General features: G+C 46.2%; 1 protein-coding gene across 1 annotated transcript in view; it reads right to left on the bottom strand.

Annotated features, from left to right (window-relative positions):
- Positions 1 to 5,414, bottom strand: part of Gpr139 (G protein-coupled receptor 139) — a 40,215-nt gene extending 34,801 nt beyond the window's left edge. Inside the window, exon 1 of the mRNA XM_021168519.3 lies at positions 5,265 to 5,414. Coding sequence (XP_021024178.1) covers positions 5,265 to 5,367 — 103 coding nt within the window. The 5' untranslated portion in view covers positions 5,368 to 5,414. The remainder of the gene's footprint in view (positions 1 to 5,264) is intronic.
- Positions 5,415 to 19,620: the final 14,206 nt, after the last annotated feature.

Here is a 19,620-nt window from a genome sequence, read left to right as displayed (position 1 = left end):
TTGCTTAATGCACTAATGTACCTTAAAAGAGGACGGAGGAAATGAAGGCCCAGCGGCAGTGGTCACCTGTGACAGGAGGCATTAAAGACTGTCGAGCTGGAGGAAGTGATGGAAGGGAGGCGTGCCAGTCTGTGCCATCATTTGAGGGTTTCAAGCCCCATGGATGCCATTATCTGTTTCAAGTGGACCCTCTGCTCCTGGAAGGTGCTACTTCCTGGAACTGAGTGTTTAAGTTCTACAGGGGACTTGGAATTCTATTGAGGTTTTTTTTTTCAGTTTTAAATTTCAAATTATTCATTGCTGGTGGATAACAGCAGCAGTAGGTTTTTACATATTAATCACTGTATCTGCAAACACACTGGAGCCCCTGGTTAGTTCTTAAGAGCTTTTCTGTGACATCTTTTAAGTTTTCCACGAAGGCTATTCTAGCATCTGTGATTAGAAATTATTGGATCTCTTTATTTCTGAATTCCCTTGTTTCTCTTTCTAGCCTTATTCCAGTGGCCCAAACTTCCAGTACCATGCTGAATGGAAACGAGGAAGGTGTTTCTTCCTGCCTGACTCAAGATCATGTGGATTGGGGGAGCACTGAGTCTTCAGCCCCTGAGTGTGATGGAAGTCTGAGTTATTTGTGGACTCTGTTTCCCATTTAAGAAATTCCCTTTATCACTGACACGTTTTCACTACAAGGGTATGTTAAGAGTAACTTGGCCATTTCTATTTATTGTCTGATAGTTTTATTTTCTTATAATGGCCTTCTTATTTTGATGATAGGGTAAAGCTGGTGTCACCAAGCCAACTGGGAAATTTTGCCTCATTTCAAATGATGCTAATGTAACTTACGGAGTGCTTACTGTGCTCAAAATGTGTCTAGTGCTTAACTCAGTCTTCACAACACAGTAGTATGGAATATTATCATCACCGTTCCATTTCCCATCCCGGGAAACAGAAGCATGGAGCAGTTGGTATCTCTTGTGCATGGTTATACAGGGTATAAGCATCAAGGCCAGGCTGTATCTCAGGGGTTCAGCTTTCATGTTCTCACTCTTAGCCTGTTCTCCACAACATCTCTAATCCTAGCTATTTGTGGATTAAAGAAAATGTATCTGCATAGCTCAGTCCGGTCACAGGACCACTTAGTATCCTTACCTTTGGTTAACAACCATGGTAACTACCGTGTGTCAGGCTTCCTTCCTCTCACCCCAGCCATCAGAGACAGATCTCATCACTCTGCTAGGCAGCCGTGGAAACCTTCCTTCCTGTAGGGTGAGGCACCATTTTAAGCTACCATCTCCTTCCTTACCCTGCTTTCCTTCATGTCTGGGGCACTTTTCAAAAAGAAAAATTAACAAATCTTTCAAATTCCCATTTAACTTTGCATGGTTCCTTCCTTATCAGGGCAGCCCACCCTTCACCCTCTTGCTGTCTTCCCCCGGGCTTTCAGTTCCTAGTTTCCTCCTTCCCTGTGCCATTCCATTACAGGGCTTCTTCTCCACTAAGCCAATCAGCACTGGCTTTGCCTACTTAACTCCTGTGTCTTGAGAAATAAGACATCTTAAGTGCATCTTCCTCAATTAAGAAGGAGGAGGGAGAGAAACGGATGGGGCTCTCTGAAGGGTAGGGGCACCGATGTTCTTTGCTAAGTCTTTTTAGCATCGGAGGAGCAAGGTTAGTTAAAACAGCTTCCTGGGGGAAAGGGAGGAGATTCGACTTAATAGAAAATACAGGTGCGTTTATCTCTGGTTTGATGCTATAACTGTAGGGCAGATGCAGCACTTCTCGGTGCCTCAGGTTACTCAGCCATAAAATGGGCTCACATGCATCTGTGGGTGAAAAGATTTGGTGTGGAGAAGGCCCTGAGTAAAATGAGCCTTTTTTGGGATCAGATGCTATCCTGAATGTTTTGTGGGGTAAAGTTTTGTTATGCTGCCTAAGCTGCCTTTCAACTTCTCATCTCAAGAAATGCCCCTGTCTTGTGAATAGCTGAGACCATGGGCATGGCTTAAGCTATTTTTACATGGAGTATCTTAATTAATAGATGTTACACGGGGAGGTAATTACACTTGATTTTAACCCATTTTACTGATGGGGCAAACTGTGGAACTGGCAGACTAAGAATTCCTTGAGTGGTTAGCTCTGCCCACACTCCATATAGGAATTCCTTGGACTCGTGCCAAGCCTGTTGCATTGGTCCACACAGGCAATTACTTAAAGTAGGGGGCTGGACCATGTGGCTTCTTTCTTTCAAGCTCTTTCTGGCAACTATGTGCCTGTATGTGGCCAGAGACACCTGCCACTTTCCTGTAATTACTGGATCCCTCTTGGCAAATACAGAGCCATTCCCACCACTTCTCCATTTCCATTCGCATCTCTAACAGCACTGAGGGGATTTGGAAAACTTGGGAGTGAGTTCACTGCTGGGAAGAGTGACTCAATTAAAATCTCAGTTTTCAACAATAGCAGGCAGGCCCGTGTTCCGCTGTTACACCACACCCCACATGGCTGTGTCTCTCTCCATCAGCAGTGGTGACAAGGGCTTGCTAACTGATGGTCACTCTGGGTTAAGGAGGAGACCACCGTGGTAAACTTGCAGGGCTCACATGCCAGGCTAAGTGCTCTCCTCTGGGCACCTCCTGAATCCTCTGCTGGTTCCCCGATTGCGCTGAACAGACCCCTTTCCTGACAACACATGGATTGACAATTATAGCTGCAGCCACACAGCGTCAACTGGTACATGTGACAATCATTGTACCAGCCACATGCTTAATCACTTCCTCAACTTCACTAAAGCTGTCACTTTTGCCACTCTAATAATGCCCACTTTACAGATAGAAACTGAGGCTCAGAGCCACCACACCTCCTGCCTCTGGTGGAGGCTGGATTAATCCCCTGTCTGCACTCTCATTTGCTGGGATGTGCTTGCTTCCCTGGATGGCTTTAAAACAGTGGTTCTCAATGTTCCTAACACTGTGGTCCTTTAACACTACTGCTCTTCCTCATGTTGTGGTGATGCCCCCCAAAGTATTTTTGTTGCTACTATTATGAATCATAATGTAAGTGGTTGTATTTTCTGATGGTCACACATGACTCCTGTAAAAGGGTCATTCTACTCCCACAGGTTGAGAATCATTGCTTTCAAAGAATGGCAAGGACTCCTCCGTCTTTGAACCAGACTTCCAAGTTGCTAACAAAACTGCTTGCAGCCCATAGTTTTGCCTAAGGCTGATCTCCCTCTCACCACCCTTCTCTAGGAAGCCTGATCCTTCTACATTCAGCTGCTATTCTAAAATCAGAAGCTTCCGTTCATGAGTTCTTTGAATCCAGGCCCCTGAAGCTGCTTTGGAGCCCTTTGGCACATCCTTAGTATTAGCACACAGTATAGGTGGTCAAAACTCTTAGCTAAGACGAGAAATACATCCACACCCTCTAAGTTCAAATCTCAACCCTTCCCTCTCTTAAATCCCTTAGCCCTGGGCTAACCCTATGCTAAAAACATATACTGGTATACTGTGCCAAAGCTCTGGGTGGGAAGAGCATGGTTTTCATGGGAGTTAGACAGTGACCGTTCAAGACACTTACTTGGACTTGAGGTCATTGACAGTCAGCATTCTCTGCTCTCCTAACCTCATGTCCTGTTTTGGACTCTTGGAGGTCACCTTCCTCCTTGTCTTTCCAGCTTAGGGAATGCCTAAGAGTGATTGTCTAGTACAGCAGTGGGGGAGATGCAACAGTCAGGATGGGGGTTACATTCTGACCAGAGGGTGCTGAGGAAGAGGGGTCTCTGGCTCTTCTTCACTTCACCAAGCATCACACACAACCAGTCTCTCAAAAACTGACTTCTCGATAGAAAGCTCTGGGGACAGGCTTTGGAGGGCAGGAGGGGGAGGTGCAACCTGGATAGAAATCAATTTCAGTTCCAGGTAATTACAGGAGCACCCTACCTGGCAGGGTGTGCAGAGGTGAAGCCCCTCTTCTAGGGAGGCAGGAGTTAGGGAGAGAGCTTCTCTCCACATGGGGGACAGGAGCCCATGTTAGGAAACTTGTACTTGCCTGTGCTGGGAGTGGAGATTGCTGGAGACCATCTTTCCACAGGCTCTAGATTCCTACATGTTTGAGGAGGAGAGGGCTCTCAGATCTCCAGGAAACTGAAGCCTAGCTTCTCAGGATCCCAGGATGCTCAAGTTCTTGGGGCAGTGGTAGAGGCTTAAAGTCTAGTTTGAACAGAGCTTTTTCTCTTTCTGAGCCTTTCCATCTCTAGCTCTCCCTTCTGTCTGCAGGTGACTCCAGGAAAGTCCATGACATTGTGTGGATGACAGAATTAACCAAAGACCTCCAAACTGAAGCCAACCCCACACCAAAGGGGGCACAGGGGCTGTTCTTCCAGGTCCCAGTTTGTCTCCCTCATAGCCCAGGCACACACCCCTCCTCCCTCAGCAGCTCATCTCTCTTCAGGAATTCACTACAAGTCTCAGCTTCACTTTCCAAAGGACATTAAGATGTGGGACCAGCCAGCCACTCATCTGCAGCGCTGGGAGCTGCCTGGGGAGGGAGGACTGGGGTTGACCTGGAGGCAAAGCCAGAGGAAGCAGACATAAACTCAAGGAGACTGGCATCCTCTGAGGTACCAGTGTCCATCCCTGCCCCATACATCCCAGACCCAGAGATAGTCCTTGACTCTTCTTAGCTACAGGGAGACACCTTACTCCCTAGGGCTAGTGATAGTGGATAGCAAGGGCTCACCTCATTGTCTCTTGAACCTGAGAAGCTATGATCAAGGTCTGGGTTTTATGTAGCATTAGGGAGTGTGGCAGAAGTGTGGCAGAAGTGTTCTCAGCTGAGGTGACAGAGTGGGGCAAAAGCTGGAGAGAAGCCTTCCCTAGGCTTTCTGCCCAGAAGCTGCGGTCAAGTCTCACACAGCCCTTTTGGGACCCTCAGGGATTTGACCCCCTGCACACACACACACACACACACACACACACACACACACACACACACACAGAGGCGCGCTTTGGAGTAGATGCACACCCACAAGTCACAATGCCCCAGAGCCACACAAGCACTGTCCCCGCCAAACCACAAGCCATTCATCCTGATCTGGAAACATCCACAGTTGCCACCAAGGTTTAAACTTTACACTTTTTCAAAGGGGGTGAGGGGCTCCAGGCACTTCTCGAGAAGGTGTCTGGGACCTCCTGAGGTTCTAGACAGCCTTGTTCTGCAACTTGGGACTCTTGGCCTCCCTCCCTCTCCCCCATACCCCTCACCTGGTAACCCGAGGCACAGCAAGAAGCTGTAGTAGACCACCGGCACGAAGCCTAAGCCGCAAGCCGAGCTATTCGCAGCGAGGTGGGCGTGCGTGTGCTCCATGAGCGCGCCCCTCGCCGGGCTGGGCTCGGCGCAGCTGCCAAGCGGCTGGGGACCAGGCAGCCCTAGGGAGGATCGCCGCACCGCTGGACCCGCTTCCACTACTGGCTGGTGTCCTCGGGTGGCTCCGCACCTGCCCTCCTAGATAGGCAGCTCCGTTCTCTGGCAGGGTGCAGGGGATGAGGGAGGGGCTCCTGAAGCCTGAGTGTGCACCTCCCTCCTAGGAACACTCAGCTCCCGCCTCAGAACCCGGGACGGGACGCCGTTCCCCTCAGCCAATCAGCAGCTTCCTGGATGGTGTGTGTGTGTGTGTGTGTGTGTGTGTGTGTGTGTGTACACGCGCGGACGCGCTTGCGCGGGCACACACACACACACAGAAGCTCGCGGTGCAGGTTTGGGGGTGGGGGGCTTGGGTGGGATGTTAGCCTAACCCAGTCCCAGTTGCGTTTTTTGGCTTCAGTTTCTGGAGGAAAAGACCGGGTTAACTTGGGAACCCCGGAGGAAGACCGGGATGGAGAACAGGCTATCCTGGGTTTCCAACCCCTGTGGGAGGGGCGTGGTGTGAATATGACCTGCTTCTCCCTCAGCAGCTCCTTTCCCTTCCAGTATGTCCTCAGTTTTTCTTCTGACTCTCCCTCTAGCTACTTGTCCTCGCTCTCCACCAATGCCTGGAGTCCATCTTCACGTAGAGTATTTTACATCCCGGTATGGCGGATGGGGTCGCGATTGTTGGATCCCAGAGACTGTTGAAAGGGTTTTTTTTTTTTTTTCTTTTTTTCTTTCCTGCTTGAGCCTGTGGGTCTGAAGGAAGGGTGCGAATATCTTTGCGAATACCACCAGGTCGATGGTGCTGTCCCTGAACTTGGATGGGATGCAGGCTGGCTAAGAGCCCACAACACACAGCCTTCAGCCTGGCATAAGTCTGTTACAGCCACTGAGATATAACCGCACGCACACAAAGGCGCACAATGCCCAGCCATGCGGATGCACTCACACACCCATGCACGCGGATGCTCCCATCTTCCACACCTAGCTAGGCTGGTGAAAACGTGCAGACACCCTCATCAATATGCAAGAGGGCGCAGCAGGCTCAGGCGGAGCCTCGAACAAGTACACAATCGCACATAGGGAGCTGGGTGGTCTGGAGTACTTTGAAGGTTGTGTGAAGGAGAGAGAGTATGGGCAGAGCAGGTGGGATTCCGGCAGTGGAGGGACGCTCCCATTGCAGGAAAGGTAGGCAGAGCGCTGCAAGAGCTTCCTTTTTCAAGGGTACCCAAGAATCCTCCAAGGAGAGACGTCTGTCCTGGACTCAAGTCAAGAGCACAGAGGAGGAGCACAGAGGAGAGCCTTTCCAGGAGCAAGCTGAAGCAGATGCAAGCGAGGGGCAAGCGACTGGCTCTAAGATGTTGAAAAGCCCACCTCCTCAGACTCCTCCCCTAACCTCTGTTCCTTAGAGAAAAAAGCAGAGCTTCTTCTGGGTCTCCAGCAAGGGCCCGGTGTCCTGTCCCCATCTCTGTTAGGCGCTTCCCCGGGGAAGAGAATGGAGGATGGGAATGCTGGAGGACCAAAGTTGTAGAGGAATCTTTTGGCCTCAGCTGGGTCTGTGGTGAACAGACAGGCGGCCAGCCCCCTAAAGGGACAGGTTATTACAGAGTTCCATGTGTACACAGTAGCACAACCTGATATTTCAAGCTCTGTTAGATATTAACATTTTATTGTCACCTCTCTTACCGTCTTAACCTTTTGTTTTATTTTTATTTTCTGTTGACACACATCACCATGCATATTTCTTGGGGTATAGTGTGATATTTCGCTCCCTGTATTTAATGTGTAATGACCAAATCAATGTAACGAGCATATTTGTCACCTTAAGCGTGTGTCATTTCTTTTGGGGGAGTGCACTCACAATTTTCTCTTGAGGCCAGGATTGTAGCTTAGTCGCCAGAGTGCTTGCCTAGTACGCATGAAGCTCTGTCTTGAACCGGCGCCATACAAGACCTGGCCCCTTAGTTCAGGTCTTTAGTCCTAGGACTTGGGAAGTGAGGATAAGAGGATCGGAAATACAAAGACGCCCTTGGCCACATAAATCCTTTCTTATGATGATTTTGAATGTGACCACCCTTCCTGTAAAAATTTAAAATACAAAACAAAACCTCCTGAGCTAAGTAAAGCAACCTCTAATCCCTGCAAAGGCTCAAAACGTAATTGCTGTAAACCTATAGACGGGATTGACCTGAAGGTGGCGCTGCATTAAGACGAGACGCTGGCGGATACATGGCTTGGCAAAACCTCCAGTCTCTTTAGAGATCTCTCTCCATGAAGAAGTGTGGTTAAAGTCCCGAGCTTTTGCATAGGCAAACTGAATGGCCTGCCTCCTCACCCTCATGTCTCTGCTCACTTGTCTGCTTCTCATTAACAATCCCATTTAAGATTGGCATCTCAATTATTCTTCACCCCAAATCTTGGGCTCCCCCTGTCCTCCTCCCTGTAGGCTTAGTACTTATCCACCCTAACCCATAGGACCTGATTTGTCTTGTTCTTGTCCATTCCTTCCTTAGAAGGTCAAGAACTTTTGTCTGTGGGGTTCTGGATGCAGCTTTACACAACACCTGCAGATTGCAGAATCAAAACACATGAAGAGAATGAAATCTGCAACATCCAGTAGTTGAGGCGGCAGAGCATGACTTTATCTTTGCAGCATAGGGTGGGTCAGTGCTGGAGTTGGGGACACAGCCTCAGATTTATCATGCAATGATCATATTTGATTTGATACTTCCAAGTGGTTAAAGTACCAAGGCCCATTGCTAGAGAGCCTTTATAGAACCTGGCTGGGCAAAGGGACGGCATGAGGGCTATTGAAGGACCTACTTGTATCCACACAGTTACTTTTCCATCTGTAAAATGGGATGAAGCAAAGCAGGAACATTGTTGTCTCTGAGATGTTGAGCAGAAAGAACAGGGGTAGGGTGAGAGAAGGGCAGACAACAGCCCGAAGAGAGTGAGAAAGAACTCTCTATTACCCCCTGCCCGCCTTGGGATGATTGGCCAGTTACAGACTGTTCCTCAAGGAAATGCATGTTTCCATGGGAATGTACCTAAGGTGTTGAGACTGGCTTGGGATGTTCTTAGTCTTGGGGTAAGAGTGTATGGTGAATTCACACAGTCTACTTGAGTTGGGTGTGGGAGAACCTACCTATAATCCCAGCATTGGAGAGGCTGAGGCAGGAGAATTAAGGGTTAGGGGTCAGCCTGGGCTATGTAGTGAGACCCTGTGCTCCCAGGAAAAACCAAACCCCTGAAGGTAGAATTTTGTTCCAAAGCTGATCCCTTTGCCTGGCTATGAAGAACAATGGCATGGGAGACCTGATCGAAAAACTGGAGACATCCATCTATCTGTCCATCCATCCATCCATCCATCCATCCATCCATCCATCCATCCATCCATCTATCCATCCATCCTCGATTTCAGCAGACTTTGTACAGCTCTTCATGTGTGCTGTTGCTTTCTGATGCTAAAAAAATGTGACATCCATATGCATAAAGTCACAGCAAAGCTGTAAACTAAGTGTGGCACTCTTCTTGGTGTAGGGCCCTGGATAACCACACAAGTAACTGGTCTTGCTAAGGGTGTGCAGATGTGAGCCTCAAAGTCAGACTTCCTGTGTGCCCAGAGTTTAATAAAAGGCTTCTGTTTGGTAGCCTAGCCTATGGTCACAGAGGAAGAGGTCATGCTAAGCTCCATTCTACAGATGAGAAAACTGAGGTACAGAGAAGTTCAGCGACTTGATAAGGACCTCCTGACTGAGAGTCAGCCCAAGGTATCTGACACCAGAGTCTATGCTGAAGTCACTGAGGAGCTTGTGCGGGTGCAAGGACAGGCGTGTGGCTGAATTGTCCTGCTGCCATGCAGCCCTCATGTGTCCTCCTGTGTCTCTGTTTTCCCTTCACTTGAATTTTCAGTACAGTATCAGAGAAGATTCCAGAAAAAAACCTGGGTGGATTCATAGGTGACTGAGCTAGAAATATAGGCATGATGTCAGAGCAGGAGCTGAGTACCCAAATGTAGACAAGCTTGATGGATAGCGACCACCAGTGAGGCAGGGATGCTGCTCTTTCCTCCATGTTCACAAGGAAGTATGCTGCCCATCACGATTCTGAGAGTCCTCAGCCTTCTCCATCCAAACTCCATTTCTCCACCCTTTGGTAGGTTGAGATAAACCTAAAGAACAACTCTTTAGCAGAAACAGTAGCACAAACACAAGTTACAGCTAACACTTTACTTAGAGTTGGGAACACAGCTGGGAGAGGTGGGGATTGTAGCAACTCAGCAGTTGCTCTTACAGTATGCTGGCCACTGTAGAATTCAAGTGAAGGGAAAACAGAGACACAGGAGGACACATGAGGGCTGCATGGCAGCAGGACAATCCAGCCACGCGCCTGTCCTTGCACCCGCACAATCTCCTTAAACAATTGAACATTCAATTGTTTAAGAAAGTGAGAAAGATCTCTGATTTGCAGGGTCTTAAACTTGAGCACAAAAGACGAACACGAATCAATGCACACATGTATGTATACCCATGTATATATACATACGTAATACATACATATGATATACACATACACAAATATATATATATATATACAGCAAAACATACATACCACATATACATATGTACACATATATGCATGCATGTGCATGAGCATGCGTGCAGACCCACAGACAGAAGTAACCTTGGGTAAATATTATGAAGAACAAGTTAAATGAGAAAGTATACTGGAAGGGCTTGTATGGTCTGGCATTCAGGGAAGGCTTCTCTGAGGAAGTGACATTTGAGTGGCTATGTGAAGGGTAAAGAAGAGATACTGTGGTTAACAGATGTAAGGTTAGGGAGGAGAGGTAGAGAAAGGAACAAGGGTCCTGGTGTGAGAGGAACCAGGACTCTTGGGAAGCAGAGGTCCAGGCTGTGGGGGAGACAAGGAGTTTATCGCAAATGGTAAGTGGGCAGTGTGTTGTTGACCATGTGAGTGGTTGAGGTTTTACCCTGTTTTTAAGGAGGGCAATGGATTGTATTATTAGGTTTGCATTTTTAGAGACTTATTCTCTAAAAAAGGAGGCATGGATGGATGGATGGATGGAGATGGATTGACAGACAGAGGGAAGGAGAGAAGGAGGGATAAATGGATGGATAGAGAGAGGACAGATTATGATGATTGGGATCAGCCTGGCTGGGAGGCTCTCTAAGCCCACTTGGGTGACCCACCCTTCCCCTCTCATCTCTCACCACAGTGTAACTCACCCTCTGGTTTCTCCTTGCTTTGGAAGACTTAAGGGTCACTCAATCTGGAAGCCTTTTCTGACCTTTCCCCCTGACCCAGACACTATCTCCTCTATGGCATCTCTTACCAGACACTGCCACCAGGAGGTTGTCTGTCACTTGTCCTTCTAGATTCAGATCACCACTTAGCCAGGGTATATTGCTTTATTTATGACTCTTTAATGCAGGGTCTAATTGCTGCTGTGTCCTGTGTCACTATCAGACAAAGCTTTGAAGTTCTGCTCAAATAACTCCCAAATACCTTGTGCATGCCTCAGGACCCTCTTGATGGGCTTGCTAGAAGAGAGCTCCAACAGCTCCAACTAGTCCAATTATATAAGAGATGCATGGGTTCTCATCACTGGGCGTGCAGAACTCTGCCTGATTGGAAGCTGGTAGGTCCTTGTCTCTTTCCACCAGGAGTCTCTGCTTTCCCAGGATTAACCACATTTTTAGCAGAGGCTTACAGAAGAATGAAGAGGTAGACGCTTGCACCCCTGGGTCTGCCCTGCTGGCTTAATAACTGAACTCAGGGAGGATTTCAGGAAAACTCCCCAGGAAAGCTCTCCGTGTTCTAGCCTGGTTGGGAGCTCATCTCAGCCCAAATCTCCACCTGCAGATGAATTTCTGTTGCCAACAAAAGTGGGCTGGAAAAGCACAGCTCCTGTGTCCTGCAATGGAATCAGGCAATGGATCACAAGCATGGCTCCTGTGTCCAGCAATGGAATCAAAAGAAGGGGTCAATTCTTTCCAAGCTATGAGAACTGTGAGAGAAGAAAGATCATTTATCCAAAGGAAAATACGGAGAAAGGGCATAGATTCCGGAGGGGGGGTGGGTGGGACTCATGGCTGCAAGCTGAATTTGGCCAGTAGGATGCCAGTCAGCCAGTGATCTCTTAGATCTCTTTTGCATGCTTTATGTTAAACTGTCTTGAATAAAGTGTGTTTTTTAGCTCAGGTTTAAGTTCATGGCAAAACTGAGTAAAGCGTATTGAGTCTCCATACATCCTCTGCCCACACAAACCATAGTCTCCCTTGTTATCAACATCCTGCTACAGAGTGAACATTTGTGTACTACTAAGCTTTGTATTAGAATAACAAAAATACCTGGGATAACTAACTTGTAAACAGACAAGGTTGACTTTGGAGATTCTGGTTCAAGTTGCTTTAGGTTTCTTTGATAACCTTAGTCATGGTGGGAGTGTGTGGAAGGAAACCACTCCTCCTGTGAGCAAGGTAGAGGAAGAACAGAAGAAAGAGGAGGGGGAGGGAGGGATAGGCGCATGGGGAAGGGGAGGGGGGAAGGAAGGGGGAGGGGAAGGGGAAGAAGAAGATATTTCATAATTTCCTTCAAGGAGATACCTTCAATGGCCTAAGTATCTTTCACAGGTCCCCATCTCCTAAACACCCACAAGTATCTCCCCATATCATCACTGGGACCAAACCTTTAACACATGGAATCATATTAATTTGTACAGCTGATGACCTACAATGACATTAGGGTTCATCTTGGTGTCATGCATTCTTTAACGCTGGACAAATGTAAAACGAACCTACCACCAAAGATCATGCAGCCTAGATCTAGACGTTCTCCGTGCTCCACCTATTCATCCCTTCTTCAATCCCTTCTTGCTTTATTCACTTTCATGTAAACATAACGTCCAGGGACTGTACAGATATCTCAGTTTAGCTAAAGAGCTTATTGAACAAGCATGAGATATGAGTACCACCTCCCAAACCCACATAAAAAGTCTAGTTGTGCTGGGGAGGTGGAGACAACAGGAATTCAGAGGCCTAATGACCAGCCAGCCCAGCCATGTCAGGGAGCTCCGGGTCTCAAAAGCATGAGATTGACAGTACCTGTAAGGGAATGACACCAGAGGTTTTCTTCTGACCTATGCACACAATACATGTATACATATACACAGAGATATCATCTATATTCAGGGTAGACAAACATTAGTATCCATCTCTACTTCATTTTAAATCTCTGGGATGAGGAGCGAAATGGACCAAATACCTTGAAAGTGTTGTCATGAAAACAGAGCAATGGGTAGGTAGAGTTGGATGTGCAGCGCAGGAGAGACACGAGCAGCAGATTGCAGGTCCCATGTGCACGTGCTTTCAGTGTAAAGATCTTCAGTTTCTATGTGTGCTCTACCATTCTTCTCATAAGATATATAAGACTGTGCTGTGTAATGGGTCTTGGTCAGAGATGTTATTACAAGCAATTGAAACCAACATCTCCTCATGGTGTCGCAATTTTTTAGAAATTTAACCTTCGGAGTTGTTGCAAAGACAATTCCTTCGCTGCTATTAGGCTGTCAAACGCCACTGGTATTTTCCTGGATGCTTCGGTCCTCCGCTGACCTTGGCTAGCTCTGTCAGAGTGTTTTCTGGTTTGTCTTTGTCGGCAGGCTCCTGTTTGCTTTCCAGCAAGAACGACAACAGCAACAGTGTGCTTCTTCCCTCTGCTTCTTTCACTCAAGCAAAGCTTGCTGTTGAAGGTGTTTTGGGAGCTGCCACAGATTTATTCTGCAGCCCTTGTAACAGTCACTCACCAAAGCCTGTCAATGCCCAGAGACTTTAGAGTGAGCCTTTTGTTGTCTGTCACTGACCTGTCAGAATGGTCAGGAGCAGCCACTGAATATGATGGGAATTCTTCCACAATTGAGTGTCTCTTGGCCTCTACCACTCTAGTGCAGGAAAGCAACCAATCTGTGCTGCACCCGGATACATTTCCTTAGAACAAGAAGCGGGACTGCAATGAAGTGAAGAAAAATGAAGTCTTTGCCTAAGAGGAAGGGGAAAGCAAAGACTAAGGGTATGTGTGTATACATGCTTGCGCCTATGTGTATGCATGGATAGATGTGTACACACATTGTCTGTGTGCATATATATGAATCGATAGGTATGTGTACACATGTGTCTCTATATAAATATGCTTGGGTAAGTGTGCACATATAGATGCCTATGTGCATAGGTGTGTATGGATATGTAAGTGCACTTGTGTATCTCAGGGCACACATACACACACACACATATATGTATTTATACATATATCTGTGCATATGGATGAATGCAGGTTAATACATGTATGTGTATATATATGTATGAATATACATATATATTTGTATATGTTTGTGTCCAGAATATGTACAAGATTTTATGAATGTGCATGAATACACATGTGTATATCTAGGAATTTGTGTATGTAGTCAAGTGTATATGTGCAAATGTATATGAGCAAATAATGCAGAATTATATGCATATATGTTTGCATATGTTCATATGTGTATGTATACATGAAGTGTACACAATACACACATGTGTATGTATGATATATGTATATATATATATATATATTACACAATGTATATTTATGCATGAGTGTGTATGAGTGTGTGTGGAGAATGGGAAAAGAAGTACAGAAGAGGGAAGAGAAATTTGTATACATCTATGTGTGTGCACATATATTAACACTTGTGTTTGTATGTGTGAATATATGTGTGCATGTTGCATGAGTGTGTACATGAATTTGCATATGTATTTGTATACTTGAGTATTGTGCATGTGAATTTGAGCAAGCATGTATATGTGTTACTAAATACATGAGTATGTATATGTATGCACACATGCATACAACTGAGTGCAAGTGTGAATCTCTGTATGCATGTGTGATGTCACATGGGAGGGTATAACCCACTTGGATGTTGCTGTTTCTATAGACAGTCATTTCTCCTCAGGGAGATTAAGACTCTGAAGTACACACCAAATCTTACTTTGCTCTGAGGAGACAGAGAAAGGGGAGAGAAAGGTATGAGAAAGAAGAATGGAAGAAAAAAGAGGAGATAAGGAAAGAGAAGTAGAAGAAAAGGGAGAATTGGAGAAGAGAACAGGAGACAGATAGGAAAGCCCTTGACAAGACACAACAGCATTGTCACCAAGGGACTGTGCAGGTAAGGCTCTGAATGTCAAACAAGGTCACCCGTCTACCAAAGGCAGGGCACTGAGGTCATTCAGCAGGTCTGTACACAATATTAGTTTGCACTTTAAGGCTGCTTAGTATTTTACTCTCTTCTTAAGTCCAAATTTCTTTGGGAAAGTGACCTTTTTTCCTTGTGTGGTCTTAAGTGGACAGTGAGTGCAGGCATCTGTCATACTGGGGCCACTAGATCCTGAAGTTCAGACTGTCAGGGCCAACAGGCAATTGTCCTAAGCCTGGCCAAGTAGACACTGTCTTCTGGGGCTTAACATCTTGAATGGGTGGAGCAAGAAAAGCAGAATTTGTACTGCTTTGTTCACCTGAGTGGGGATCACCCACTGAGACTCATTGTCTTGGCTCTTTCTGTTTTCCATGAGATGGGGCTTCCTTGTCCTCTATGAGTCCCCAATGTCTCTTCACCATTGTGTTTCATGTGTCATTGCTCATGACAGTCAAGGTGGAGACATAAGCTTAGTGTTCACCATTGCATAAATGCACGAAGGAATATGACACAATGTGTGATGGATTATTATTCAATGTGGACAAAGGAAAAAAAATCTTGCTGTATGCAGGGACCATGATGAACACAGGGCATATAGTGGCTGAAATAAGCCAAGCACAGAGGCCAGATTGTCTTCCTACAGGATTCCTGTGGAAGGAGCTTTCTGAAGCAAAGTCATAGGAACAGATGGTTAAAGTAGTTAGCAAAGCAGGCAGTAGGTAACAGAAAGCGACTGTACAGTGGAGGACTAAGTTTCAGTTAAGCAAAAGGAACTCCTCTAGAGACCTGCCAATAGCAGTGAGCACTCAAAACATTGTACTGTGCACTAGAAAACAGAAGGGTGGGTAATGTGCTAAATGCTTTTGTTACAAATACAACACACACACACACACACACACACACACACACACACACACACACACACACACACACACACACACACCACTGTCCAGAGGAGACTCTGAAGAGATAAAAAGGATATTTCTCCAAAGCAAATAAATTACAAAATACTTTTTGTATGTGTCCCCTAGAGCAGGTTTATAGAGCCAGTAACTCAAGGTTGTGCTCTGATCAGGGAGTGACTCTGGACTGTTACTCTTGCATCTCAGCTGACAAGACTTGACTCTGAAGAAAAGATGGCCATGTGTATCCTTACACTTTAATCTCTTTTTAAAAATTTTTTAATATTTTTATTACGTATTTTCCTCAATTACATTTCCAATGCTATCCCAAAAGTCCCCCATACCCTCCCCCCCACTTCCCTACCCACCCATTCCCATTTTTTTGGCCCTGGCATTCCCCTGTACTGGGGCATATAAAGTTTGCATGTCCAATGGGCCTCTCTTTCCAGTGATGGCCGACTAGGCCATCTTTTGATACATATGCAGCTAGAGTCAAGAGCTCCAGGGTACTGGTTAGTTCATAATGATGTTGCACCTACAGGGTTGCAGACCCCTTTAGCTCCTTGGGTACTTTCTCTAGCTCCTCCATTGGGAGCCCTTTGATCCATCCACTAGCTGACTGTGAGCATCCACTTTATTTTATATATGTGAGTACACTGTTACTCTCTTCAGACACACTAGAAGAGGGCATCGGACCCCATGCCAGATGATGGTGAGCCACCATGTGGTTGCTGGGAATTGAATTCAGGACCTCTGGAAGAGCAGTTAGTGCTCTTAACCTCTGAGTCATCTCTCTCCATCCCTACATTGAAATCTTGTTATTTACACAGACTGACCTGGATATCACCAGCTCATTTCACAGATGGGAAAATCCACAGCCTGGAGAAAGCAAGCAATGTATCAAGGATCGCCCAGTGTTTGAAATGTGAGACTCCCAGAAGTGATCTCACCTAGTATGCAGCAGGCCAGGGAAAGGAACTGAGGCCAGAGAAGATCTCAGAGGTGACCCACAATATCAGAATGGCAGTACAGGTCAATCTATCTATCTATCTATCTATCTATCTATCTATCTCTCTCTCTCTCTCTCTCTCTCTCTCTCTCTCTCTCTCTCTCTCTATCTATCTATCTAATGATTGTGTGTTTCTATTTGTGTGTATGTGTGTGCATGGTGCATGTGTGTGTGTGTGTGTATGTGTGTGTGTGTATGCATGTTCAAGTGCATGTGGAAGCCAGATGACAACCTCTGGCTTTTGTTCCTCAGAAGGGATCACCTTATTTGCTGAGACAGTGTCTCTGATTGCCAGAACCTTGAAGATTCCAGCTGGCTGAGCACTGAGCCGCAGGACTGTGCCTGTCTCTGCCTCCCAAGCACTGGGATTACAACTACCTGCCATTATGCCCAAGGATTTTCACATGGGTTCTGGGCAGCACTTTACTGACAGAGCCTTCTCCTCAGGCCTTGGAAATCTAACTTTTGTATTAAACCCGAGTGTAATGTCTTGGGCATCCACTGTTGGTATTCTGGCTGGACTCCTCCCCCACAGTTACCTGGCAACAGCCAGGTAGGCCTGGCCCACTCCTCTCTCTTTTACTCCTGCTTCCAGCTTGCTTCTCTTTTGCCCTCTTGGGCTCTTCTCTCCCTGCCTCTCTCCATGTGGCCATGGTCAGCCTCTACTTCTCTACTCTCTCCTTCTTTCTGCCTTTCTCTGCCTCTGCTACTTTCTTAACTCCCCTCCCCATGCCCTAGATAAACTTTATTCTATGCTATACTGTTGTGTGGCTGATCCCTCAGGGGAAAGGATGCCTTGGCATGGGCCCACTGAGTCACTCCCTTCCCCCACACCTCATCACACCCCATAGAACATATTCCTATGCCCTTTACCTTTTCATAATCACAACACTCACTGTATAACTGAGAATGAACTCCTAAAAGATCAGTGAAAGGAATTTACTATTGGCATCCTGTTTGTAGGCAGTGTGGACAGAATGTTAATAAATTCCATTGTATCGTTTCTTCTTGGTGCATAGGGCATCAGAAGCCAAGGAGTCTTACACCTTGTGTTTACACCTTGATACTAGTTACTCAACTAGTCAAGCCTGAAGAAAGTCTGGATATGTGCTCCCATCAGCTAATCACAAGAATATTCCCTAGTCCCCATTTTTCTTTTTTCTTTCATTTTTTCCCTCTTCCTCTATCACTGTACCACTCCAACTGCCAAAAAGTTCAATTTTCTTTAAGAGCCCCAGAAATAGTCCTGAGAGGGAGGCATGGAACATTAGGAGCCCGAGAGTGGAGGGGCTTTACCAGAATCCACCCTGCAGGGATAAAACATTGGGATGTACAAAAGATGTGACTCATCTGTGCTCAGATAGAGCCAGGTCAGCCAAGCGGGAGAAAGATAAAGGCAGGATCCTGGGAAAGGCCAGCAGGTAGGTAATCTAGCCCTGGGTAGGGGCTGAGCAATGAGCTGTCCTGCTCAGAAAGCACACAGGAAGTTTCTCTTTAACAACTCTCCGGGATGCTGCAGCAGGATCTGAGGGTGCTTAATAATGCAAGGTGGGTTACAGGGTCACTGTGCCTCTTTCTGTAGCCAGTCTGTTGGGGTGGGGCAGGAGAAGCAGCGGGATAATGGGGAAGTGGCTTTTGGACTTCTGGCCAAACCTCAGAAAATGAAAACTCTGAAGTGAACATGTTGCTGGGGTTTGAAGTGTTGAAAAGGAGGGTATTATGGTCTGTCCTTGTGGGGTAGGGTAGTTTCAGCTGCTTAAGTCCTACAGACCTGGGTTTAAGAGACCTGTATGAGCTTGGTAAAAATGGGTGCTATCAGGGTAAAAGATAACCCAGCAATCCCAGGGGTCTGGCCATCCTAGAACCATGCACATGATTTTTGTCATTTGCAATATCACTTATATGACATTCTGTTTAAATAGACTCATGCAAACTAGCTCTATTAAGAAAAGTAACCGTTAAAATTTTATTTAAAAATTAAATTTTACCATATATATGCAAACTGGTCTCTCTTGGTCTATAAAGAAGGGAACCATTTAAAAACTCATAGGAGGGAAAAATAAGGCATTAAAATTCTAGCAAGTGCCTTAGCTTGCCAGGCCTCTCAGTGTCAGCTTTTCATTCTTTGTTGAAAGTAGGAGTTAGCAAATGTTAGAGGGGCGGGAAGCATATTAGCACCCTCCTGAGACTTCCCCTGGATATGTGAACGGGAGGAGTTCTCTCACTGTGAGTCAATATTATTCTGCACTGGGTCTGAGGGGTCCTAAAGTGATTTCCTCCTTCACATCTCCTGACAGTATTAGGAACAACACTGAGATAGTGTCTATGCCTGGCCTGAGGCTTGATCTATTCAATGGTGTCATTATGAATTTATTCTCTTTCCCTTCTCCTTTCATTGTTGCTTTAAGAGGGAATGTTGGAGGCTCAAACTTGGTAGCTTTATCTCCACTGGGGATGATAGAAGTCCTACCTTTTCTATAATTGTCTATGGTCAGTCGATGCCTCATAGGATTAAATGGGAAGTTTCAGAGGGTACAATCCTCAAACTATACATATCTATTCATGCTGCTATTTTGAGCAGCATGGTGAGATCAGGTGGTAGCCCACTCCATTCCGTCTGGGATATGAATCAACTTTGTTCAGTGTATCCAAACAGTATATACTACCCACCATTAGTACCCATCTGAGTTATCAGAATGACTGTTACAGTATCATAGTGCCTCAAAAATCAAGAGTAGGAATGCTATTCGATGCTAGACAGTGCAAACTGGAATGGTGGTTGACTCTGGTACCATGGCAATGCTGTAGGAAACATGAGAAAGAGCACAGTACTGCATATTATTGCATATGCACTGATATCCACAGCTCTAGGCATCCACTGTGGGAAAGTATAGGAATGTATGCCTAGTACTTAGAGGACAAAGGAGAACAGCTCTGCGGCTCTTTCAAAATCAGCTGCCCAGGCTGGTTTAGCTTGTAAAGGGCAGATGAGACATTTGTCCTTACTTTGGAGTGCAGATTACAGTCCACCTGTGATAGGATGC

The sequence above is a fragment of the Mus caroli genome, unplaced genomic scaffold (genome assembly GCF_978045245.1).
Source record: "Mus caroli unplaced genomic scaffold, Mus_caroli_1 scaffold_8, whole genome shotgun sequence".
NCBI classification, from domain to species: domain Eukaryota; kingdom Metazoa; phylum Chordata; class Mammalia; order Rodentia; family Muridae; genus Mus; species Mus caroli.
Note: the sequence above shows the minus strand (reverse complement) of the source record. Positions and strands in the feature narration are given on the sequence as shown.